Genomic DNA, 25,701 nt, shown 5'->3' on the forward strand with positions numbered 1-25,701 from the left:
TCTAATCTGCGTTGATGACTATCAAGTTTTCAATTTGTGACTTTTCATTTATGAATGTTTCAAATTTGCCTTTTATTTTTTATTTTTATTTTTTTATTTTTGCGGTACGTGGGCCTCTCACTGTTGTGGCCTCTCCCGTTGCAGAGCACAGGCTCTGGATGCGCAGGCACAGCGGCCATGGCTCACAGGCCTAGCTGCTCTGCGACATGTGGGATCTTCCCAGACCGGGGCACGAACCTGTGTTCCCTGCATCGGCAGGCGGACTCTCAACCACTGTGCCACCAGGGAAGCCCTGCCTAACTTTTAAATAATGTTTTCCTTATTTTCATATCTAATTAATCATTACTTTATGGTCTTTCAGATTATTCTATTTGCAGTTTTTATTCTATTTTTTAAAATAACTTTATTGAAGATTATTTAATTTTTGGCTGCACTGGGTCTTAGTTGCAGCACGCAGGATCTTCGCTGAGGCATGCAGGATCTTTCGTTGTGGCACGTGGGCTTCTCTCTCGTTGTGGCGTGCAGGCTCCAGGGCATGTGGGCTCTGTAGTTGTGGCTCGTGGGTTCCAGAGCACGTGGGCTCTGTAGTTTGTGGCACGCAGGCTCTCTAGTTGTGGCGTGTGAGCTCAGTAGCTGTGGCGCGGGCCTAGTTGCCCCGTGGCATGTAGGATCTTAGTTCCCTGACCAGGGATCAAACCCTCGTCCCCTGCATTGTAAGGTGGTTTCTTTACCATTGGACCACCAGGGAAGTCCCTATTTGCAGCTTTGAAATAACGAATTTTCCTATTTGCATCTGCTGACTCTTCCTCCTGGTAGTTCATTGCCTCCTGTAGATTGTGTGTGTGTGAGTTTAATCTTAGAAGCTTTTCCCTGTGGCAATCCTAAGGGACCCTATCTGAAACTGTTCCTATAGGGCAGTTTTGTTTGCTTCTGCTAGGGTCCCAGAGTTGATATGTTATTTTCTTAATTTGTGGTTCTTATAGCTATACATTTAAAATAACCCAACCTTACTTACCTTTGGTACAGGTATTCTGGGATTCTGATTTCTCATAGATGACTTTGTGATTCTGGGCTCTTGGACAGTTCTACTAGTCCTGTTTCAATATGTGAACTCTTTGTGGCTTTATGGAGAGGATTAAGTTATAGCTCCACTTTCTCCTGTAAGCCTGAAACCATGGCTGCTGTCCCTACACAGATAGTAGGATATCAGCCCCTATATTCTTCAACAGAACTTCACTGGTTTAAGGGAACTTACTAGAGACCGGTGGGAACCCTTTCTTTAAGCAGGAGGCAGTTTTTGATGTCTGACACTGATTTGTGTGACTAGCAAATATTTTGTTTATTGACACAACTCAAGTTTTTGCTTCGTAGATTCACACTGAGTACTCTGACACTTGATAACAGATGTTCCTGCAATCAATTTCACTTAGAGTCCACTGATGCCAGCATGTGTTCTGGGAAATTAGGAGGTCTACCTTTAATCGAGAGGTATACGATTGTACTGGGATTAAATATTTGGAACAGATATGTGATGCAACGCTGTTACTTTTCTGTAATTTCTATTATGCTCTTATAGTCCCCCCACTTTTGCCTCTGAGTGGTCACATTCTCAGACAGCTTCTCTGTGCTATGTACAGTGGATATTCTATATAAAGTCAAGAATTTCCTTTTTGTCTTCCACCAAATTTGACTATAAGTCCTAAATAATGAAAAAATAACCATTTAATTAGTGAGAAAAAAGATCTTGAGCATTTTTTGACCATATCTAAACTAATAATCTTTTGCTTTTTCTAGTGATCACTTCCTACAAATAACACACAGTTGCACATATTTTTACAGTTAAATCTTTTTTTATTCTCTTGTGGAATGCTATGTTTAATGTTACAGTATGGTTGTCAAAGCTACTGAAATGTGACACATATCCATGTCTAAATGCTGCAGAACAGTATAACTTTATTTTAACAAAAAGTTATTTTACAGCTGAGGTCTGATGGTTTTGAAACCAATGCCTATGTGTGTGTATGGCCAGCCACAAACCTGGGGGATGTTTATTTCCTGTACATGTATATACAAATATATCCCATACATATATATGCACACAGGCATGTATTAATTTATGTGTGAAATATATAAAATTATATACATACACATACATGCATATCTATATACATATACCCACCCTCACTATTGAGCTCACTTTTCTAACACTAATCAGCTTCATGCCCAATTACTGCTGCCCAGTATAACTACATGATTTTAGTGCCAATACCAAGCACCCTTTCGGATGCAGGATAGGTACATCTGTGCATATAGATATGTGTATTTATGTATGTTTGTGTGTATAAAGGAATCATTTCTCCCTTTTATGCTACAGTCATGCATTACTACGATAAACAGTCTTTTCACCATAGGTTTTGAAATTCTAAACAGTGTAAAATCTACTTCTGGAAAACTGTATAGGTTCATAGTTACAAAAAATATATATTTTATATATATATTGATTGAAACCTATTGAGTAGATATGTCCTCAGAATCTGGCTATATCCTAGCCCTTAGATAAATTAAAAGAACACCCTCTTAATAGGATGTTATGATAGCCTTAAATAGAACATTACCTGTATTTAGAATAGTTGATGTTTTAAAAGTTAACAAAATGATGTTAAAGATTTGAACAACACTATGCCTTTGCATTAAATATATAAAGGTTTCCACCAAAGGTTTGGTTCAATTAATTGTCTAAGATTTTCATGTTCCAAGAGTACCAGTATTGTAGTCATTATTCTTAAAATTATGGCTCATTAAAGGCTTTTATACAAAAAAAAGCCCTAGTTTTAATCATTTATAAAAACAAGTTCTCTTTAAAAGGAAAAATGTACATGAACACTAACGTACTCATGGATATTATCCTGTACAAAGTGACTACTATGTAAAGATAGGAGGCTTGTTCCCAGTAAGAACACCTCATGGTAGCACATGTAAACCTGGTTTGGTTCCTCTGCTCTGCAGCTATTCAGCATGTAAAATTTAAACCATTTCACATTAACATTTAAATTTAATACAGTGCAAATGTTTGAGAATAACTTGTTCCCCCCAGTGAAACAAGAACCAGCGTTATGCTGAATATTCTTCAGATCTATTTACACATTGAGCTAAAAAGTTCACCATAAACTTTGTAATTTGCTGAATATCAGCAGAAATGTTACTGAACTAGCAGCAATTGCATTTACAATATCTGATAGTTATTTGAGAGAATGCATGAAATTTTCCAGGCTGTACTCTGAATCGTATTGCTCTTGATCCCACAGATCGCTCAGGTTTTCAAGAACTGATTTCATACTTGCTTTTCCAGAAGTAGAGGTGTCAGCTTTTTCTGCTTTGCCATCCTTAAGAAAAATTGGCAGAAAGATAAAATGAAAGATTAATTTCAGAAATTTTATTTTCCTTTAAAATATCATAGTTGTTTCTAACATTGCACTTTTTCAACAGAGTTAAATACTTCAAAATATGGGGAAGCTCGTGAACTCATAAAATAGCCTATTTTCCCACAACCCTAATAATTTATCATTTTACGTTTATTTGAGAAGAATTTTAAGAACATTGCAAAGAATTCACTGTTAACTGTGTCATTTGGCTTTGTCATTCTTCTCCCCTTGTGTGTGTTTATGTGTGTGTGTGTGTATATATATATATATACACACACACACACACACACACCTGTGTATATGTTAGTATTAGATATATAAATTATCAGCCTTTCCCAAAACCATTTGAGAGTAGGTTGTGGATAGTATGCCCCTTTATCCCAAGAACAAGGACATTCTCTTACATAACCCAAGTACAAAGATCAAATTAAGGAAATTTAATATTGGTATATTAACATGATCTCATATGTAGGCCATATTCAAATTTTGCCAATAAGATCCTTTATGGCAGTCGTTCTTGCTTCCTTGGAACACCCCTTGAAGCCCAGTTTCTGCTCACTGAAAGTCACCCATAAGAATATTCTTTCAAATGGAATAAAATACATTTGAAGCAATCCATGTTTCTTTGAGCCTTTTTTTCTGGGTTACACAGATCCTGTTCTTTCAATCTCCCTTATGTGACATGATTGAAGAACTTTTCTCCATTCTGGCCATCTTTTGGGGATTCACTGATTTGTTACTGTTTGTTTAAAATGCAGCACCCAGAACCAGACAGTATTCTAAATGTGGCTTAACACACACAGAGTCGAGTGGAACTACTTTCTCTCACATTTGGACACTATAATTCTGTTATTACAGCTAGTTTAATTGCATTATATAAGGCCATTTCTCACCCTAATTTATACTGAGTGTACAGCTGATTTTCTGAACCTACACAGGACTTTAAATCCAACCCTATTAGTTTTACATTATTAGACCAACCAATATTTTCAGCTGGTGCACCCTTTGATAATGGATTGTTATCTGATATATATTCCATCATCCACATTAACAACAATAGCTACTATTTATTATTTTCGTAACTCTAGTAATATAAGCATTGTTATTCTGCCAAGGCTGAAGATGGTCAGAGAAGTTAATTTGCCTAAGGTCGCCAGTTAATAGGAGGCAGCGCAAGAAACACAGACCCAGGTCTAGCTGACTCCAGAAACAGCTGTCCTTTAGCAGGTAGGGACTAAGGAAAGAAAACCTGGGGAAGACACTGGAGACATCAATCAGAAAGTCAGACCTTCAAACATGCCCTAGTATCCTGGAGAGTTTTATCTGGACATCAAAAATTCCCTCAAAGGGTTGTCTAGGTGATACTAAAGTGAATGACTTTTGCTGCTCCTTTTAATACTTTTACCAAGCAGTCCCAGGAAGTCTGTGAATACATTAAAGATACAACAAATTGTATAAGTTCTTTACCTTATCAAGAGTAAACAGATCAAGGAGTTGATCTGTCCCCATACTCTGCAAACTAGAATTCTCTTGGCTAATAACAGTATTTGCTATGTTCATCTTGAATTTCTGCAAACCCATTATTTTCTCTTCCAACGTTCCTCTGGTTATCAATCGGTACACATTAACCACACGTTTCTGAATGAGAAAAAGAAGTTAAGCAACTGTAGTATGAATAAATGGGTAAGTTTTGAGATTTACCAAGTCAGAGGGCTTACATACTTGTACTAAGTACTTAACTACCATTGAATTAGGATTGTGTTTTCTTTATCTGTGCGCATGACCTTAAAATGTTTGTAGACGATCACAGAATATTAGGAATGGACAGTTTCCCAGGTTTTCTTAGCCCAGGCACCTCATTTAGCGCATGAGGAAATGGTGCCACAAAATTAAGTGACTTGCCTAACGTCACAACCCTAACATAAGAGCAGGAACTTAAACCAAGGCTTCCTGTCTTTTGGGGGGAGTTATTTTTCCCAGTGCACAAGTTAACACTTGTGAGTGCTGACTTTTTACCTGCCCAATGCGATGGGCCCGGTCCATGGCTTGTAGATCACGCATGGGATTCCAGTCATGCTCCACAAATACCACTGTGTCAGCACCTGTTAAGTTAAGCCCCAGGCCACCAACGTGAGTTGTAAGTAAGAGAACGTCTATGGATGGATCGTTGTTAAACCTAAAAACATAGATATTAAAAAATAAAATTAGTACATTTCTTCCTAAAGTTCAAGTAACAGAAACTGAACTGTTTAATAAAAATTAAAGAGCACAAATGAGAACACTGCTTTATAATCCACGACATAGACATTTCTGTGACCACCTGAGTTCAGACTATCTTCTTTTAATATACATAACATCTTTAGTAGTAGAAAGAAGGTATTCTAGAACATGTCAGAAATTTCATACCTAGCAGTTAAGTCCAATTGCAAAATGGATGCAAAAATGAACACTAATTATAATTAAGACAAAACCCAACTATGAACATTTAACATATGGAGACAGAAGAGTGTAGAGAAAGGTTAGATCAGTCAGGGAAGGTAGAAGATTAGCGTGCTGAGGGTTGCTAAAATTGTACTAGTCCTAGAAGATATTGACAAAGGACATCTGGTAGCTTCTAGGAAAAAGAAAAACTAACATTACTAAGCTACCATTTATTACTCACTCTGAGTCAGGCAATGGGCTTTGTACTTTATATGCTTTGTTATTTCTTACAATAGCTCTATAAGATATTATTATTGTTATTTGAGAGACTCTCAGGCTGTGTGGATAATAAACAGGCCCAAGAGAACACTGCCTCAATGGTAGAGTCAGAGTCAAACCTGGGTTCAAAGTCCCTTCGTGGGTCTCTGTTTTGTGCCTAAAAATCTCTTAGGGATGCTCGTTAAAAATGCTCACTCTTGAAGTCAGCAGGCCTGGGACAGAACCTAGGAATATGCATTTTTAAAAATGAACCCCTGCGATTTCCAAAGCAGAGGGAGCAGACCACACATAAGAAACACTGTACTCAGTGATTCTGCTTCCAAGCTAGGCCAGCTTCCAACTTGTTTTCAGCAGAGACAGAGGGATCAGGATAAAGAGCTTAGTTAAGCCACTTGTTTGCTTCCTCCTGCCCCAACTCCCATAAACAGATGAGGGGAAAGTAGTTATCTCTATTTTTTGTTGATGCCTTAAATTTCTTTCATGCCCTTAGGAGTGCTTTCCTAATAGAGTCACACTTTTTTCCCCCTAACTAAACAAACTATTCAATTATATTTCTGCAGTTCTGTATTTTAAAAAGGTAAAGATTTAGTTGGGTTGAATTATACAAAAAAAAAACACATTTGCAAATATCTAGCCAAAGAAGATACTTCATGAGGCAAACTTCTATGTAAGTAATAATAATAAATTGACTATAACTTGATTTGTAAGATTTTTAGAAGCCACTTACCGTGAAACAATGGAATGCCTCTGACCAGGAGGTATGCTACCATCTAATCTCAAGTAAGTGACAGAGGGTAAGTGAGGTTTGAGAAGATCATGCTCTACTATATCAAGCATGCTTTTAAGCTGACAGAAGATCAGTATCCTGTGCTGGGCTACAACAGACTCTGTGCCACTCTCGGAAGTGCTGCCATTTCCCAAACCACAGTCCAACAGCAACTTGAAAAAAGAATCACTTGTTACACAGATGTCCAATAAAAGTAGGCAGTCAATCTCACCAAAATAAATATTTCTCTTTGTGGTGAGAAAAGGTTAACTTACCTGTGACCTGAAAAGCCGATTAGCATTTGGGGCTCTCATTTATAACATTTTCTACACTAGCCCATGTGAAATCTAAAATCTTCATCCGTTATTTATTCTCAATAAAACTTAAGCCAGAATAACTACAAAAAGCTAAAACAATAAAGTCCAGGTTTTACAATAAGATCTTAATTTTTAAGGCTAGAAAAACTAAATGGTATTAACATTTACATTAACTTGAAATTGGTTCCTTTAATTTAACCTTTCCAAATTCCAGAATTTTTTAAAACTCCATTTTTAAAAGCTATACCAAGAGTGACATGAGCAAATGGCAGAGCAAGCAGTTCCTAGAAAAATTAATTCCAGTGATCCACACTGACACATATAATCAAGCTGTTGAAAGACAAAGACAAAAAGCAAAATCTTGACGACAGCAAGAGAAAAGTGACCACCCCACCACCACCACACGACCTGTGGGATCTTTGTCTCCCGACCAGGGATCAAACCCGGGCCCCAGCAGTGAAAGCGCCAAGTCCTAACCACTGGACTGCCAGGGAATTCCCAAAAGTGACTTCATGTAAAAGGGATTCTCAATGAGATGAACACCTCTTTTCTCATCAGACACCATGGAGGACATGACCAAGAAAGTTAAAAGACAATCTACAGAATGGGAGAAAGTATTTGCAAATCATGTATCTGATAAAGGCTTAATATCTAGAATATAAACTCCTAAAACTCAACCAAAAGACAACCCAATGAAAAAACATTCAAAGGACTTAAACAGGCATTTCTCCAAAGAAGATATACAAATGTCCCAATAAGCACATGAAAAACAACATCATTAGTCAATAGGAATAGCAAATCAAATCAACAATGTGATACCATTTCATACCTATTGTGATGGCTATACTTAAAAAAAAGGAAAATAAGTGTTGGTGAGGATGTAGGGAAATCAGAACCCTGGCACATAGCTTGGGAATGTAAATGTTGCAGCCACTGTGGAAAGCAGTTTGGCAGTTCCTGAAAAAGTTAAACATAGAATTGCTATATAATCCAGCAATTCCACTCTTAGGTCTAATATCTAAAAGAACTAAAAAGAGGGACTCAAACAAGCCAATGTTCATTGCAGCATTATTCACAATAGCCAGAAGGTGGAAACAACCCAAGTGTCATCAACACATGACTGGATAAACAAAATGTACTGGTGGTGGTAATAACAACAACAACAAAGGACTATTATCCAGCCATAAAAATGAATGAAGTGCTGATATGTGCTCTAACATGAATGAACCTTGAAAATAAGTGAAATAAGCCAGCCACAAAAGAACAACAATATGGTGCCACGTACATGAAATATTTAGAACAGGCAAATGCATACAGACAGAAAGTAGATTCGAGGTTCCCTGGGGTTACAGAAAGGGGAGTGGGAAGTTATTGCTTAACAGGTACAGAGTTTCTATTTGGTTGATGGAAAAATTTTGGAAATAAATAGTGGTAATGGTTACATAACACTGTGAATGTTATTAATGCCATAGAATTCTACACTTAAAAATGGTTAAAACGGCATATACTATGTTATATATTTTACCACAATTTTTTAAAAAGCTGTATCAAAAATTTAACAAACCAAATTTTAAAATAAAAGAAATAGTAAACACCTCAGTAATCTTTTGGAAAAGCAAATTTACCTACTGTTACAGACCAAGAATGTACAACACACATCTAACACTTAGAAGACCTACTTACTTGTTTCAAAGCCGAGAGTTTAGGGGCATGTTGAATATCATGGAGAGAAGAATTCTGAACCGCAAGTTTCTCAGTAGTACTCTTGAACTCTGGGTGTTGAGGTGTTAAGACTAATGCTGGATGGTTGCACAGTTTACGCAGGTACTGTAATGCCTTTAAGAAAGGGGAAGAAAGTATACACAAGTCTCCTTCACATGCCACAAATGTTCATGTCAGTATCTTTCCTATGCTAGTCCATCTATCTAAAATGCCTTTCTTCTCCTTCTCACTACTCCTCTGCTCATTCTTCAAGAAACAGTTCAAGTACCTCATCTGTGATGTCTTCATCTGTGTTTCTTACACGACTTGTATTTATTTTTGTGACAGCATTTATAACTTGTATAAATTGTACTGTTTATGTCTGTCTCCCCCACTAGACAATGAGCTTCTCGTGAAAGAATGTCTTATTTATTAGCTTCTAGCTAACTCTTTCCCACTCAAAGTGCCTGATAATGCTGATGATTCTAGAACTAGACATCATTTTCTAAAGAAAGGTTTCTCAAACTTCAGTGGGTATAAAACCTTCTTGAGGACCTTATAAATCTGTAAATCTCTCCCCTCTACACAGTATTTTGATTCAACAGGTCTGCTGGTGGGAAAGGTAAGGTGGAACTAGGTGGTTGTGTTTCAAGTGGTTGTGTTTGAGAATCAGAACCCCCTCAGGTCTTTTTTTTTCTTTCTCTGATTCAGCCATACCCTTTGTCTTTTGTCATTTACTTGGCTTATAGTTTGGGTCTCAACTGTATCCGTAAGCACTATGACAGAAACTGTGGGAGAGGTATAAGCCTTCAAAATCACCTTTCCCCATTTCTATCTTTAAAACTGCTACAAGTATTTAATTTATTGGTGACAAGGGGGTTTGGAAAGTATTCTACAGTGGAATATTTCAAAAGGGAAAGAAAAAAAGTGAGTTGATACTCTTTTTTCTCAAGCACATTCATCATGTGTCTCAGGACTTCTGTGCTTTATGTATCCTCTGCCTGGAATCACTCCCCCCCCACACACATATCTGCATGCCTCAGTCTTCCTTCAGATCTTCGCTCAAATGTCACCTTCTCAGTGACATCCCTGATCACTCTATTGAAAACCACAACCTACCGTGACTCCTATACTGTATAACCCCATACTTGCCTTTATTTTCTTTTACATGATATATATATTTTACTTACTTAATCAATTTTCACCTCTACAAGGGAAGGGGTCTGTTTTGTCCACTGCTTTAATTAACCCCTGAGGTTATAGAAAAATTACTGCCTTGTGGTAGATGTTCAAATATTTTTTGAATAGAAAATAAAAGTTTCTCTATTTTAAAACCCTTCTTTTAATGTAATATACAAACATATATTGTGGTTTTACTTTAATTTTAATATTAAATTACTTATTAATTACTAATTATGAATATGAAAATAAATTAAATTGGTACTTTTACCTATCTTCAAGAATGTATACACAATACTGAAAAAAAACAAATAAATCCGTATTTCAGTGTTCCATGTAAAAATTGCTGCACTGAAGAACATTGTTCAACAACATTTAAAAAGTGGACTGTAATATATACCTGGAATACATGGCCTGTAGCTTTAAGCTTTGGTTTTTCAGTTTCTTCAGAAAGTGCAGCTGAAGAAACTGTTTCATCAACATCACACTTGGCACGAGACTTAGCAAAATCCTCATAGAGCTGAACCTGTAAAATTCCCCCCATGAAAGCAATAAGTATAATTATTTTCAATTGTTCAAAACATAACTAGCGGGCTTCCCTGGTGGCGCAGTGGTTGACGGTCCGCCTGCCGATGCAGGGGACACGGGTTCGTGCCCCGGTCCAGGAGGATCCCACATGCCGCGGAGCGGCTGGGCCCATCCGTGAGCCATGGCTGCGGAGCCTGCGCATCCGGAGCCTGTGCTCCGCAGCGGGAGAGGCCACAACGGTGAGGCCTGCGTACCGCAAAAAAAAACCCAAAAAAACCCCACATAACTAGCAAAGGCCAATAAAAGCAGTAATTTAAATCAGCCCTCATCAAAGAAAACAAATTATGATACCTATATTTCACTACTTGATTACAGATGATCCACTGCATCTTGGTAAATTCCTTTTAAATTACATTTAGAAAACAAGTTTAACACATTGTTTGGCTGCTAAAATATTTAAAAAAATAGTCAAATAGTCCTAGACCCAATTTTTCCACTCTGTTCAAGAAGAGAAATACATTACCAATAAAAGAGAACTTTAACCTTTACAAGTAAATGAGGAAATCTTCCTTAAGTGAAGTTATGTGGTCAAGACCCTAATAGGTATATTTCAAAAGACCAAGTTTAAAAAAGGATACTAACTCCAGAACCCATACCAAGTTCAAAGTATTATCTTGAAGTCTGGGTTCCTGCCTTGTATATGCTAAAACAATGTGAAAGGGAAGAGAATCTAGAGTGCTAGAGAACAGAAGTCAGAGAATAAAAACCTGCAGGTGCAAAACGAACCCAAATGTCACTTCCCTCCCCAGCCCCCTTCCTCCAGACTGCTTAAGCGTGTTTCATGAGGTGTTATAGTGCCACCCCCAGTATATCATCTCAGGTTTCTTCACATGGCACCTTCTCTTTATTATACTTAACTTTAAAAAGTCTTGATTTCCTTACCTCTAAAAATTTTTCCTTCAAGAAATATTAATCCAATTTTTACAAATGAGGGATGGAGGCTCAGAGAGATGAGGTAGATAATATAAATGATCACAGAGCTCTTAGCATCTAAATTAGTGTCCTGTCCACTAAACTCAGGTTGTATAGATAAATACTAAAAGGTTAAATGTCTATACACTGGAGGGAAAGAAGCAGTTTTCCAGGTATGTCTGTATATCTTTTTTTCATTTGACCATACTAAATCAACTCTAATACTGAAACAGACTGATGCTCACTAACCTAGAACACAAAGTAAACGTTCAAACAGAAAATTCTGCTTATAGGCCATATCTTACTAAGACAAGAGACAGTTTCCCCTTACAAAAATACTGCACAAGGAAAGGCATACAATAAATTCCTTTGATAATGGTCTCTATGTACGAAATCAGAACTGTGCAGAAGCCAATACTTATTTTGGAAATTTACTGGCAATACTTTAAAAGGGACAAGGTCCCACTTCCCAACTCAGCCCTGATGTATACACCTATAATGCTGCTGCAAGGATATGACATTATAGGCAGACTTCTGGCCCTTATAAAACATTGGCTTACTTCTGTATCATTTTAACCTTCCAACTTTTTCAATTAACTAGACATATATAACAAAGCAATTATGATACTGGATTTTGTTTTAATGCTATATTCAAAATGCACATACCCAAATGTGTACTTACATATCCAAACAGATTCATTTAGGTTTTATCTACACCTGTTTGAAACTGAGTATTCCTGAAGTCTAAGGAAGTAGAAGCTAGATTAGAGTGACAAACCAAAGGCTAAATCCCCTTTATTCCATACTTTTGTGGCTTGTTCAAAACATTCCCCTAATAAACATACCACCACCAACCACAATTGCGATCACCAGATTCCTAACCTGGAGAGTACTAAGAGTACAGTAATAGTCTTGAATAATTTTGGGTGGTAGATCCTGCAAAACATCTTCTTTCATTCTTCTCAAAAGAAATGGCAGGACTTGGCGGTGCAGTGCATCCATCGCGAGAACACCTATTAATAAGAAGAGAGTTAACTTAATTCTATTTATTATTATTATTATTATTAATTTCTCTTAATAATAAGGTTAAATGGCTTCCCAAAAGTTAGATATAAATTATATTCACTTGCACAGAGTATATAACTGTATCTCTTTTTCATACCTGCTTCTTGTTCACGACTGGAGCTTCGAGCATCCCTACTTGCTAATATAGGTTTACCATATCGTGCAGCAAACTGGCGTTCAGTCCCCAAAAATCCTGGCATGAGGAAATCAAATAATGACCACAGCTCCAAAACGTTGTTCTGAATATAAGAAAGGAACACCAGTTATCTTGTGTACTAGGATTATTTCCTTATACTTAAAAATGGAACATTAATGAAAGCCCACTGTGATGACATAGATTACCACCACATTTTTGGGTATAAGTCTATATATACACATATTTTAAAGATTTTTTTGATGTGGACCACTTTTAAAGTCTTTATTGAATTTGTTACAATATTGCTTCTGTTTTCTGTTTTGGTTTTTTGGCCATGAGGCATGTGGGATCTTAGCTCCCCGACCAGGGATCAAACTCGCACCCCCTGCAAAGGCAAAGTCTTAACCACTGGACCGCCAGGGAAGTCTCTATAAGTCTATATTTTAACGTGTAAAATTTGGAGAAAATACTCTATCCTATTTGGAGGAAACTTTCAAGTCTCTTCCACCAGAATAAGCCTTGGTCCATGGTATTTAAATCCTACTGGTAGGTTCCATCAAGTAGTAAATAGAAGAGGAGAAAGATGAATACATGTCTGATTCTTTTAACTTTGAGACTCAGATTAGCAGCAAGATTTAAGAAATTTGGCCAATACCACCATTTCTTCAACACAGGAAAACCTAGAAGAGTTTGGTTATAGGTCAAGTCTACCCAGTATTTATGGGGCATGAGGAACAGGCACAGGTTCCTTCCAATTCTGTTGGAGTTTCATGAAAAAAGAAAAAAAGAAATCAACACTTTTTCATTTTAGATGCTTTCCCAGTATGTGTGGATCCTAAGGTACCATCCCATCTGTTTACCCCTTCCAGAAGGCCTCCTCACCAGGCTCAAGCAGTGGCTCACCATGCTGGGCTGCCATTCTATACTGAAACCCTTCTAATCCCACCTAGGCTCTGCCCCATGACTCATGGGCTACCATGGCTGTTTGGTGCAGAAACCCACCCACCTTACAGCTTCAGAGCTAAACTGTTGAGGTGTGGAAGGGGAAAAGAGAGCCTTTAAGCAAACAAATACTTCTTTTGTTGTGAAAGCTATAATCAATTTTAAAATACTGTGAAGTTTCCATATAAGCAAAACAAATCTTGATATACCAAACCTAAAAAGTATGCCGCGGAGCAGCTGGGCCCGTGAGCCATGGCTGCTGGGCCTGCGCGTCCGGAGCCTGTGCTCTACAATGGGAGAGGCTGCAGCAGTGAGAGAGGCCCGTGTACCACACACACACAAAAAAACAAACCTAAAGAGTGATTTTTTCCTCTTATTTATTTATCTATCTATTTATCTATCTATTTATTTAGGCTGTGTCATGTGGCATGCAGGATCTTAGTTCCCAACCAGGGATCAAACCCATGCCCCCTGCACTGGGAGGGCAGAGTCTTAACCACTAGACAACCAGGAAAGTCCCTTTTTCCCTTTTAACTGTACTTTTTCTTACTTCCATTAAATTTTCATATGTTTGTAATTACGTTCTCTCTTGTGGTTATTAAAATCTGAAGTGTTTACTTAATAGACAAAACCATAATACTTTAGTAGTCAGTCCATCACCAAAAATAAATTTAAAAGAAAAGTAACAAATACATAAAGAACCATCATTTTTTTAAGAGTCAGAAGCAATCTTAGAGGTCACTTGGTGTCTACCCTCCTACCAACTGGAGAATGATGGAGGGTATCTTCCCATCAGACTTGGCTATCCAAGCTAGATGTGAACATTTGCAACCAATTCCTCTGGAAGATAAGAGAATCTCTCAAAAATATCTAAAGGCATCTACATACTCAGCCATTTCCTTCCTTTTCTAAGATAAACTGTTACAATCTCTTTCCTTCAATTGCTTCCTAATCTCAGGTATTCATACCTCTCCTATATGATGAGTCACCTCTGAATCATCTCTAGCTTTTCAATGTTAAATCAGATTGTATTATACTGCAGAAGGAAGATGGCCAATGTGGAAGACTTATGTCTTATGTTATAAGACTTATAAGACTTATGTTTACATAGCCTAAAATTACATTTTAAATATGAGATTTAAAACCTAGTTTGCTCACATACTGCTACATACCAAATGAACCATTATAAAAGCAAGATAATTATTGGAAATTATCATTCCTATAAACTAAAAAAACCTCTTTAATTCACTGTGAAATGCCAAGCCTTCTCGCCACATGGCAAATATTAAAAAAAAAAAAAAAAAAAAAAAGGTAAATAATTACCTGGATTGGTGTTCCAGAAAGAATAATCCTATAATTAGCAGTCAGTTGTTTTACTGCTTTTGACAATTTTGTTTTTCCATTTTTGATGACATGGCCTTCATCAAGAATACAGTAGTTAAATTTAATATTTCTGAAGAAAAACAAAAAATGTTAGCATCTTTTACTATATGTCAGGAACAATATGAAGTCTTTGAGGCAGGAAAATACTAAGTCTCTCTGAATTTGATACTAAGTCTTTCTTTAAAAAAGTTTAATTCTTACCTAAAGAAATCTATGTCGTTTCTCACAACATCATATGAAGCCACTATCAGATTGTGCCTTTTCACCTGATGCTGTAACCTGTATTTAAAAATACATAAGATTACAAAATGGGGAATCTGCAAAGTTTATAATATGCTTTCAAGGGGAAAACCACAGATGCCATTGTATAAAGTGCTTTCAATCTACCTACTAAGCCCAATATTCCCTTCTGCTTACTCTACATCCATGACCCTGATACCTGAAGGCCATTCTTCTTATGACTTGGCCTTGTTGCCCTAACTCAGTCTGATTAGAAAAGAGACAGGTACCTGACTCAAAATGTGGAGGTCATTTTAACTTTATTTGCCAACACCTCTTCCTTGGAGGCACTCACTATTCCTTCACCATTCCATGTTGTGCTGGGGGGTAGAGGGGGAGCTATCAATCACACATCCTCATAGTCACCAAAGAGATGAAGCATTTTAATCAGGTCAAGCCATTCACAATATTTTATCCCCTGACCACAAAGACTGGTTTGGGGGCATGACCCAGTCAAGGCCAGTCAGTCATCTCAAGTACTGATATATTCATGATGGGAGAGAAAAGATTTCTGTTTATTATAGTTGCCAAGCTAGGAGAATGCCCATGGTCATCTTACCTACCAACAGTAGACTGAAGTCCAGTAGAGATCAACAGAACAAGTTATACGTGGGGAAGAATAGTAAATTAGATGTACCTGAAGCAAGAATTCACCCCCTGAGATTCTCAATTTAATTAATGAATTTGCCATTTGCTTAAGCTAGTCTGAGCTGAGCTTCTACCACTTGTAAATGGATGAATTCTTTTACAATAAATTCTTTAAGAGTACAAGCTGTTGAGCTGCCTGTGTTCCAATCTTCATTTAATTAGCTGAGTGACCTTCCTCCCAGACCCCATGTCTTAGACTCCTCATCTGCAAACTGGGAATAATAGTACCCATACCTCATAAGGTAATTATGAGAATACACAATTTTACATAAATGTAAATAAAACTGCTTAGAATAATGCCTAGCCAGTAAGTGCTCAATATATGTTAGCTATTATTAACAGAAGGGCAGCAAATCTACGGACTAATCAGCAATCTATGACTATCCAAGCTTTAAAAGATGAACTGAAATCAGGGCTTTCCTCATGGCACGGTGGTTAAGAATCCGCTTGCCAATTCAGGAGACACGGGTTTGAGCCCTGGTCCGGGAAGATCCCACATGCCACGGAGCAACTAAGCCCGTGTGCCACAACTACTGAGCCTGCGCTGTAAAACCCGCGAGCCACAACTACTGAGCCCGTGTGCCACAACTACTGAAGCCTGTGCACCTACAGCCCATGTTCTGCAACAAGAGAAGCTACAGCAATGAGAAGCCCACGCACCACACCGAAGAGTAGCCCCTGCTCGCCGCACCTAGAGAAAAGCCCGTGTGCAGCAACGAAGACCCAGTGTAGCCAAAAATAAATAAATAAATTTATTTTAAAAAAAGATGAACTGAAATCAATGATATACCACTCTTCAACATTTGTATTTAGGAACAGAGATGTACTAGTTGATAGAAAGAAGGTAAAACTAATAGAACTCTAGTGTTTCTGTGGTATCAGGGCAACTAGAGCAAGCCACTGTGGACCAAAAAACATTTTTGAGGAGAGAGAAGAAGAAAGAGGGAGCACTTCGGGAAACTGAGTAGAAAATGAGGATACAACAGAAGCACCTAGAAGATACTATGATCAGACTTCCAAGAAAGGCATAGAGAATGGTTTTGATTCCTGACAGTTTCCCGGCTCCAAAACTTAGAAAGCCCAACTGATTGTTAACAATGGATAAAGTCCTTGCATTTTGATGAGTCTCACTGATTATATCTTTATTATTCACTCACCTTTCTTAAATAAGTAAGTTCCTATGTCTGACAACCAAAAAAGCTAACTAGAATTCATTTTTAATCGATTTTATTCTTCCAAACTACTTAAAGCAAAAGATAAAACATTTTTTGGTTGTACAGTTCTTACCTTATTCTTTCAGTGGGAGGTCCAGTATAATGCAATGGATTGAGATATTCTCTGGAGCAAAATTTACCTACTTCATCCACCCAATGACCTGTTAATGTTGGCGGACAAACCACCAAGGAAGGAAGTGGCATACATTCTGCCAATTTTGATCTTGCATATTCCTGGGCCCTTTAGACAGCAAAACACAATGAATTAACCAGTTCGTTTAAACTGCTCAGCATCTGAAAGCCTTCTTTTAAAATAACATTTAAAATTACCTGTGACAATGATCTCCTGCTAGAATGCAGATGGACTGTAAAGTTTTTCCTAAACCCATGTCATCACACAGAATTCCATGAAGCTTATACTTATTAAGAAATGCTAACCAGTTCACACCATCCTGAAAGGTTGGGAGAAAAAGAAAAATGATAAATGTGAACAGATCATAACAAATTTTTTCTTGTAAAGAACATGTTTACACAGACCAAAAAATCTGTATTTTTACAGGCAATGAGAAATAAATGGGTATAAGACACTAGACAGAAGAACTGAATTACTATATCAATTTTTAAACTCTTTAAGGCACATTTACAAGGAATAGTCACTATTTATAAGTATAAAACTTTACCTGCTGATATTTTCTGAGTTCAGCATTGATTGGTACTGGAATCTTGTAATTTTCTAATTTTTTCCCATCTAACAATTGCTCCAAAAAGTGTCGTTCCTTGGCTTTCAACTGGATTAATTCTTCTGACATATTTGGAGGGTCTGGAATGCCTGCCTAAAATTGTTTTTTAAAGTGTATTAAAACTATTTGCTACTATTTATTAATTTTTCCATCCTCAGATTATGAAATCATTTCACATCTTATCAAAATACAAATGCAGAGATAACACAATATTGTAAACCAACTATACTTCAATTATAAAAAATACCAAAAATAAAACATATATATGTATATATATAAAAATGCAGAGAAAAAAGCAATTCAAAAATAGTATGATTTTAAAGACTGGAAGACAAATATTTAAGAATTTGACAGGTATTAAAAGTGCTATAATGAGACTACTAAATAAACACATTTGAGATATTTTAAAGAACACAGCTACAATTTATTTTTTCCAGTACCATGGCATTACTTGATAAAGAGGCAAATAAAATTGTACAGTTTATTTTAAGTGAAATCCTGTTACTGGAGCTTCTCAATTTTAGTGTTATGATACCCCAGGGTATTGGTTCTCAAAATGTGGTCTGCAGACCTCTCAGGATTTCTAAGACCTTTTCAAAGGGTTATTGACGTCAATTATTTCATAACAAAAGAAAGACATTACTTTTTTCACTGTGTTGACATTTGCTCTGATGCACAAAAATAATGGGCAAAACTGCTTATGCCTCAGAAAGAATCAAGGCAATGTCACCAAGTGTACTGGTAGGCACTGCAGTATTCCTCACAGCCATCCACCAGCTTTTTTTTTTTTTTTTACTATGTAATTTTTTTTTTGCTGTAGGTTTTTTTTTACATCTTTATTGAAATATAATTGCTTTACAATGGTGTGTTAGTTTCTGCTTTATAACAAAGTGAATCAGTTATACATATACATATGTTCCCATATCTCTTCCCTCTTACGTCTCCCTCCCTCCCTCCCTCCCTATCCCACCCCTCTAGGTGGTCAACACCAGCTTTTTTTTAAAGTTGGTTTCACTTAAGAATGTCCTTGAGGGCTTCCCTGGTGGCGCAGTGGTTGAGAGTCCGCCTGCCAATGTGGGGGACACCGGTTCGTGCCCCGGTCCGTGGGCACGAGCGGCTGGGCCCGTGAGCCATGGCCGGGCCCGTGAGCCATGGCCGGGCCCGTGAGCGGCTGGGCCCGTGAGCCATGGCCGCTGAGCCTGCGCATCCGGAGCCCGTGCTCCACAACGGGAGAGGCCACAACAGTGAGAGGCCCGCGTATCACAAAAAAAAAAGAAAAAAGAAATGTAAAGTGGAAGTTAAGAAATGTAAAATTCTCAGAAAAGAACTTCAATTAAATTCAATTAAAATATAAGTTCCTTATAATACCAGAAATAGTATCAGGAGTGAGGTGTATACACTGAGTCTTAAGATGATTGCATGTTATATTTTCAGAAGGTTTTTTTTTTTTTTTGCTGTGCTGCAGGGCTCGAGGGATCTTAGTTCCCCAACCAGGGATCAAACCTGTGCCCCCTGCAGTGGAAGCGTGGAGTTCTAACCACTGGACCATCAGGGAATTCCCTCAAAAGGTTTTAGAATTAACAACTTTGTCAAATAAGATAGAAACTAACATTTTAACACATCTAATACCATAATGACAACCATCAAAATGAAGCCTTTCTGCACAGTGCTTTTTAAGTAACAAATCTTCAAACATTTATCCTCATGGACCTTTTAATAAATGACAACCAGATATAAGGCCATACAATAGGGACATTTCCTAACAACGATTAGGATTCATAAATACTGTTTAGTGGCAGGAACCCTTCCTTTGAGTATCTTCCTCACCGCAATTCCTATAAAAGCAGCAAGAGTTACTAATAGTGCAAGGAATTAAAGCTTCTATCAAAACCACTGGTTTATATTCCCTGAATCCTTGACTGAAAAGTACATGATTCTTCCTATGAAGATGGGACAGAGCAAATCAAGATAAAGTGAAACAGGAATTAACTTGCATGACATTCTTGTTTCTATTGCTGCATCTTCAAACTCATAGCATCTAATCTGCTATTAATCCTATCCAGTGTGTTTTTATTTGTAATTATATCTTTCAACTCAAGAAGTTCAATTTGGGTTGTTCTTATGTCTTCCATTTTGCTCCTCATCACACTCATGCTTTCCTTCTACCTTCTTGAACATATGGAGCATATTTTAATGTCCTTGTATACTAATTCTATTATCTGGGTCATTTCAGGGTCTGCTTCTATTGACTGACTTTTCTCCTGGTTAACTTTTTTTTGGGGGGCAGGATCTCAGTTCCCTGAGCAGGGATTGTAACCTGGCCATGGCAATGAAAGCCTGGAATCCTAACCACTAGGCCACCAGGGAACTCCCTCTGGTTAATTTTCTGATGGGTGCTAAACGTCCTAAGTTTTACGCTGTTGGGTGCTGAACTTTTGGGGGTTAAACAGTTTTTTCTTTTGGGGATATAGTTAAATTACCTGAAACCAATTTGATCCTTTTCAGGCTTGCTTTTAAGCTTTATTAAGGTGGGTTCAAATCAGTCTTCTGTCAAGGGTTAATTTGGTCCTACTACTCAGGCAATATACTTCTAAGGACTGTACTCAGTGCCCGATACGGTAGGTCCTCTGACTCAGCTTGGGGGAAATACCTATTCTTGACCCTGTGTGAGCTCTGGGAATTGTTCCACCTACTCCTTTCTGATTTTTCCCCCCAGTCTCAAACATATTCTCATACATATGCCCAGATGAATGAATACTCAGCCTTTGTGTGGACCTCTGGAGCTTCCTCTCTGTGCAGCTACTTCCTCTCAGGTACTCTGCCTTGCAAATTCTACCCATCTTGTCCTCCCTGCACTCTGACTCTGCTAGCCTCTGTTTAGGTTTCACTTCCCTGTCCTATGGTCTGGAAACTCACTCCAGGCAGTAAGCTAGGGCATTTCATTTGTTCCCTTGTTGTTCAATGTCTGAAATCCATTGTTTGATTCATTTTGTCTGGTTTTCTAAGTTAAGGTAGGAGGATAAATCTGTTTTATCATGGCTGGAAGCAAAATATGCATCACATCCTTGTAATTTTCACATCTATCAAAGGGAATCTTATCAATCTTTTCTCAATCTCTAAAGTTCAAAATCTCTTTTCTTTGCCAACTTGTTATCAAGTACTGTTATTCTCCCTTAAAAAACAAGTAGTTTAGACTCTTTATCACCTCACAGTGGATCTGGGCTCTGGGGGCACTTACATTCTAATCCACATTCAAACAGCTATTAAACTGATTTTCCTAAAACACTGCTTTCATCATCTACTCCTTTGCTCAAAGAACACATGATGGTTTCTCATCACTCATTGATTTCAATGCCAAAAAAGACCAAGGGGACAAAGCATAATCAACTTAGTTTACAGATAAGATGATGCAAGGCCCAAAAGTTAAAGGATATGCATAAGACCTAGGAAGCAGAGGATGGAAACAATTCAGGAAATGTCACTTGGGTCTTTTGATACAGTAGTCTAGTATTTTTTTAGTCACGGTGGTTATTTTAACATATTGTGGAAAAAATATTCATGCAGAGAAATATATAAACAAAGGTACAGATCAATAAATTAGAAAACAAACAGCTCTCTAACTACTGCCTGATTAAGAAAACAGCCCTGATTTTTCACAGAACTAGAACAAAAAATTTTGCAATTTGTATGGAAACACAAAAGACCCCGAATAGCCAAAGCAATCTTGAGAACGAAAGAAGGAACTGGAGGAATCAGGCTCCCTGACTTCAGACTATACTACAAAGCAACAGTTATCAAGACGGTATGGTACTGGCACAAAAACAGAAAGATAGATCAATGGAACAGGATAGAAAGCCCAGAGATAAACCCATGCACATATGGACACCTTATCTTTGATAAAGGTGGCAGTAATGTACAGTGGAGAAAGGACAGCCTCTTCAATAAGTGGTGCTGGGAAAACTGGACAGGTACATGTAAAAGTATGAGATTAGATCACTCCCTAACACCATACACAAAAATAAGCTCAAAATGGATTAAAGACCTAAATGTAAGGCCAGAAACTATCAAACTCTTAGAGGAAAACATAGGCAGAACACTCTATGACATAAATCACAGCAAGATCCTTTCTGACCCACCTCCTAGAGTAATGGAAATAAAAACAAAAATAAACAAATGTGACCTAATAAAACTTCAAAGCTTTTGCACAGCAAAGGAAACCATAAACAAGACCAAAAGACAACCCTCAGAATGGGAGAAAATATTTGCAAATGAAGCAACCGACAAAGGATTCATCTCCAAAATTTACAAGCAGCTCATGCAGCTCAATAACAAGAAAACAAACAACCCAATCCAAAAATGGGCAGAAGACCTAAATAGACATTTCTCCAAAGAAGATATACAGACTGCCAACAAACACATGAAAGAATGCTCAACATCATTCATCATTAGAGAAATGCAAATCAAAACTACAATAAGATATCATCTCACACCAGTCAGAATGGCCATCATCAAAAAATCTAGAAACAATAAATGCTGGAGAGGGTGTGGAGAAAAGGGAACACTCTTGCACTGCTGGTGGGAATGTGAATTGGTTCAGCCACTATGGAGAACCGTATGGAGGTTCCTTAAAAAACTACAAATAGAACTACCATATGACCCAGCAATCCCACTACTGGGCATATACCCTGAGAAAACCAAAATTCAAAAAGAGTCATGTACCAAAATGTTCATTGCAGCTCTATTTACAATAGCCCGGAGATGGAAACAACCTAAGTGCCCATCATTGGATGAATGGATAAAGATGATGTGGCACATATATACAATGGAATATTACTCAGCCATAAAAAGAAACGAAATTGAGCTATTTGTAATGAGGTGGATAGACCTAGAGTCTGTCATACAGAGTGAAGTAAGTCAGAAAGAAAAAGACAAATACCGTATGCTAACACATATATATGGAATTTAAGGAAAAAAATGTCATGAAGAACCTAGGGGTAAAGCAGGAATAAAGACGCAGACCTCCTAGAGAACGGACTTGAGGTTATGGGGAGGGGGAAGGGTGAGCTGTGACAGGGCGAGAGAGAGTCATGGGCATATACACACTAACAAACGTAGTAAGGTAGATAGCTAGTGGGAAGCAGCCGCATGGCACAGGGATATTGGCTCGGTGCTTTGTGACAGGCTGGAGGGGTGGGATAGGGAGGGTGGGAGGGAGGGAGAAACAGGAGGGAAGACATAAGGGAATATATGTTTATGTATGACTGATTCACTTTGTTATGGGGCAGAAACTAGCACACCATTGTAAAGCAATTATACCCCAATAAAGATGTTAAAAAAAAAAAAAAAAGAAAACAGCCCTGCCATCATCCTACAAGGTCCTGTAAGCTCCCCCCAGTGATAACCCACTCTCCTTTCCTCAAGAGGTAATCATCTTACTGACTTTTCATGGCAATTTCTTTTTTACCTTTCTTTATACCTTTATCACCTAAGTATGCATCCCATGTACTTTTGCCTATTTTTGAACGTCATAAAAATACAATCTTACGTTAAGGATTCACTAATTGTCGTATGTATCTGTACTTTGTTCATTCTTATTGCAGTATAATAATCCACAGTTAACATACCTACTCTACAGATAATGAATATCTGAGTGGTTTTAAGACTACTATAAATAATGGTATAAATAATATTCTTGAAGGTGTGTCTTGGATGTATTCTGAATTTCTCTAGGATATATACCTAGCATAGATTTGATGGGTCATTGGGATGGGAATCTTCAACTTTACCAGATATAGCCAATTTTTTTTTTTCAGAGAGGCTATCATCCAACTTACGCTCATATTTTGCTGGTGGAAATATAAAATGGTAGAGTTACTCTGGGAAAAATAGTTTGGCAGTTTCTTAAAAAGTTAAACATGATATGATCCAGTAATTCCACTCCTAAATATCTGCTCAAAAGAAATAAAAGCAGGGACTTGTCTGGCGGTCCAGTGGTTAACAATCCATGTTCTGGGGCTTCCCTGGTGACGCAGTGGTTAAGAATACACCTGTCAATGCAGGGGACACAGGTTCGAGCCCTGGACCAGGGAGATCCCACATGCTGCAGAGCAACTAAGCCCGTGCACCACAACTACTGAAGCCTGTGTGCCTACAGCCTGTCCTCTGCAACAAGAGAAGCCACTGCAACAAGAAGCCCGTGCACCGCAACGAAGAGTAGCCCCTCACTCGCCGCAACTAAAGAAAGCCTGCGCGCAGCAACAAAGACCCAACGCAGCCAAAAATAAATAAATAAAACAAATAAAGGAAAGAAATAAAAGCATACATCCACACACAGACTTTATAAGTGCATAAAGTGCACGTTCATAGCAGCATTACTTATAATAGCCAAAAGCTGGTAATAAGCCAAATGTCCATCAACTGGTGAATGGATAAACAAAATGTGGTGTCTCCATGAAATAGAGTATTATTGGCCAGTAATACTCTAAACACACCCAAAAGGATAACACATCCAAAAGGAGCTACTGACATACTACAGCACGGATGAACTGCATATATACTTACTTCCTGAATTACAAAAATCCCATAAAAATATATAAGTGGCTAAGTGGAAGGGTCCTGGCTTTTCCCTTGCTTCAAGCCACTTCTGTTTCCCACACTGGCCACATATATTATTTCTGTAGCATGAATATACTCCAAAATTCTCCAACTTCAGCCTTCTAGTCTGCTTTCTCCATAATCCAACAGAGACATCATTTGCTTTTTACACTTTCAATTACCATCTTTCAAATTTACCTTTCACGTAAACTTCAGAACAGAATCTTTACATAGATGTTACCAGGGATACTTAGGAACAATTCTGTTTCTAGAATAGCATCAATGAATTATCATTCTTTTAGGAACCATAGTTTTTGTTTGTTTGTTTTTTAAATTTTTGGCCGTGTCGTGTGGCATGTGGGATCCTAGTTCCCCAATAGAACCCGTGCCCCCTGCAGTGGGGTCTTAACCACTAGACTGCCAGGGAAGTCCCAGAACCATAGTTTTATTTAAAACACTGTATTAAAAAAAAAATTACCCATTAAAGCATAAAATTCTTAACACTTATAACATAAACATATTCAAATCTTTTTTTAAACCTGACATGTTCTTTAAAAAGGGTTACAATTACTATGAAGTTACTGAAAACATTAAGTCCATAAACCAAGTATCTTCAACTTACCTCAAGTGGCATGAGTCTAATTAGTGTTGCAAAGCACTGTGTAGCCATGAATCTTACACTGTCCGTCTGATCACTCATTCTTCCCAACACAGGCACGACTAAAAGGACAATATATGGAACAATACCAACATCCAGTTGTTCCATTACACCTGAGTAAGTTATTAAGGAAATTTCCAACTGGTTCCAAGGTAGATGTTTTCACAAACTAAGACCATGACTTCTAAAACAGTTCCTCATTTTCTCACCTGTATTATGAAGAACTGACTGTCCCTCAAGGTCTATGATTCAACTATAACAGCATTTGTACAATGTTACTCCTTTGTGAACATTATGTAACTTTCTCATGATTAAGAAGATAAAATGATGTTTTTCATCATTTTCATCATGAGGAAGGTTGGAGGTAACTTTATTAATAAGACTTTTTTCCATAGAGAAATTCCTGCAAGTTTCTAGAATTCCCATACCAAAATTGAGTTACAATTGCAAGCAAGGG

The 25,701-nt window shown here is 37.6% G+C and overlaps 1 protein-coding gene across 3 annotated transcripts in view; it reads right to left on the minus strand.

Annotated features, from left to right (window-relative positions):
• Window positions 1–1,830: 1,830 nt before the first annotated feature.
• BTAF1 (B-TFIID TATA-box binding protein associated factor 1) overlaps window positions 1,831–25,701 on the minus strand; it is a 93,437-nt gene continuing 69,566 nt past the window's right edge. For all 3 annotated transcript variants that reach the window (XM_019943975.3, XM_019943902.3, XM_033841599.2), the window contains 14 exons: window positions 25,209–25,357; window positions 17,933–18,085; window positions 17,583–17,704; window positions 17,326–17,493; window positions 15,313–15,390; window positions 15,052–15,181; window positions 12,748–12,889; window positions 12,468–12,598; window positions 10,486–10,611; window positions 8,889–9,041; window positions 6,850–7,061; window positions 5,439–5,598; window positions 4,890–5,060; window positions 1,831–3,383 (listed from right to left, as the gene is read on the minus strand). In XM_019943975.3, coding sequence (XP_019799534.1) covers window positions 3,240–3,383; window positions 4,890–5,060; window positions 5,439–5,598; window positions 6,850–7,061; window positions 8,889–9,041; window positions 10,486–10,611; window positions 12,468–12,598; window positions 12,748–12,889; window positions 15,052–15,181; window positions 15,313–15,390; window positions 17,326–17,493; window positions 17,583–17,704; window positions 17,933–18,085; window positions 25,209–25,357 — 2,039 coding nt within the window. In that variant the 3' untranslated portion in view covers window positions 1,831–3,239. The remainder of the gene's footprint in view (window positions 3,384–4,889; window positions 5,061–5,438; window positions 5,599–6,849; window positions 7,062–8,888; window positions 9,042–10,485; window positions 10,612–12,467; window positions 12,599–12,747; window positions 12,890–15,051; window positions 15,182–15,312; window positions 15,391–17,325; window positions 17,494–17,582; window positions 17,705–17,932; window positions 18,086–25,208; window positions 25,358–25,701) is intronic.

This window comes from Tursiops truncatus, chromosome 16, assembly GCF_011762595.2.
Source record: "Tursiops truncatus isolate mTurTru1 chromosome 16, mTurTru1.mat.Y, whole genome shotgun sequence".
In the NCBI taxonomy this organism is placed as follows: domain Eukaryota; kingdom Metazoa; phylum Chordata; class Mammalia; order Artiodactyla; family Delphinidae; genus Tursiops; species Tursiops truncatus.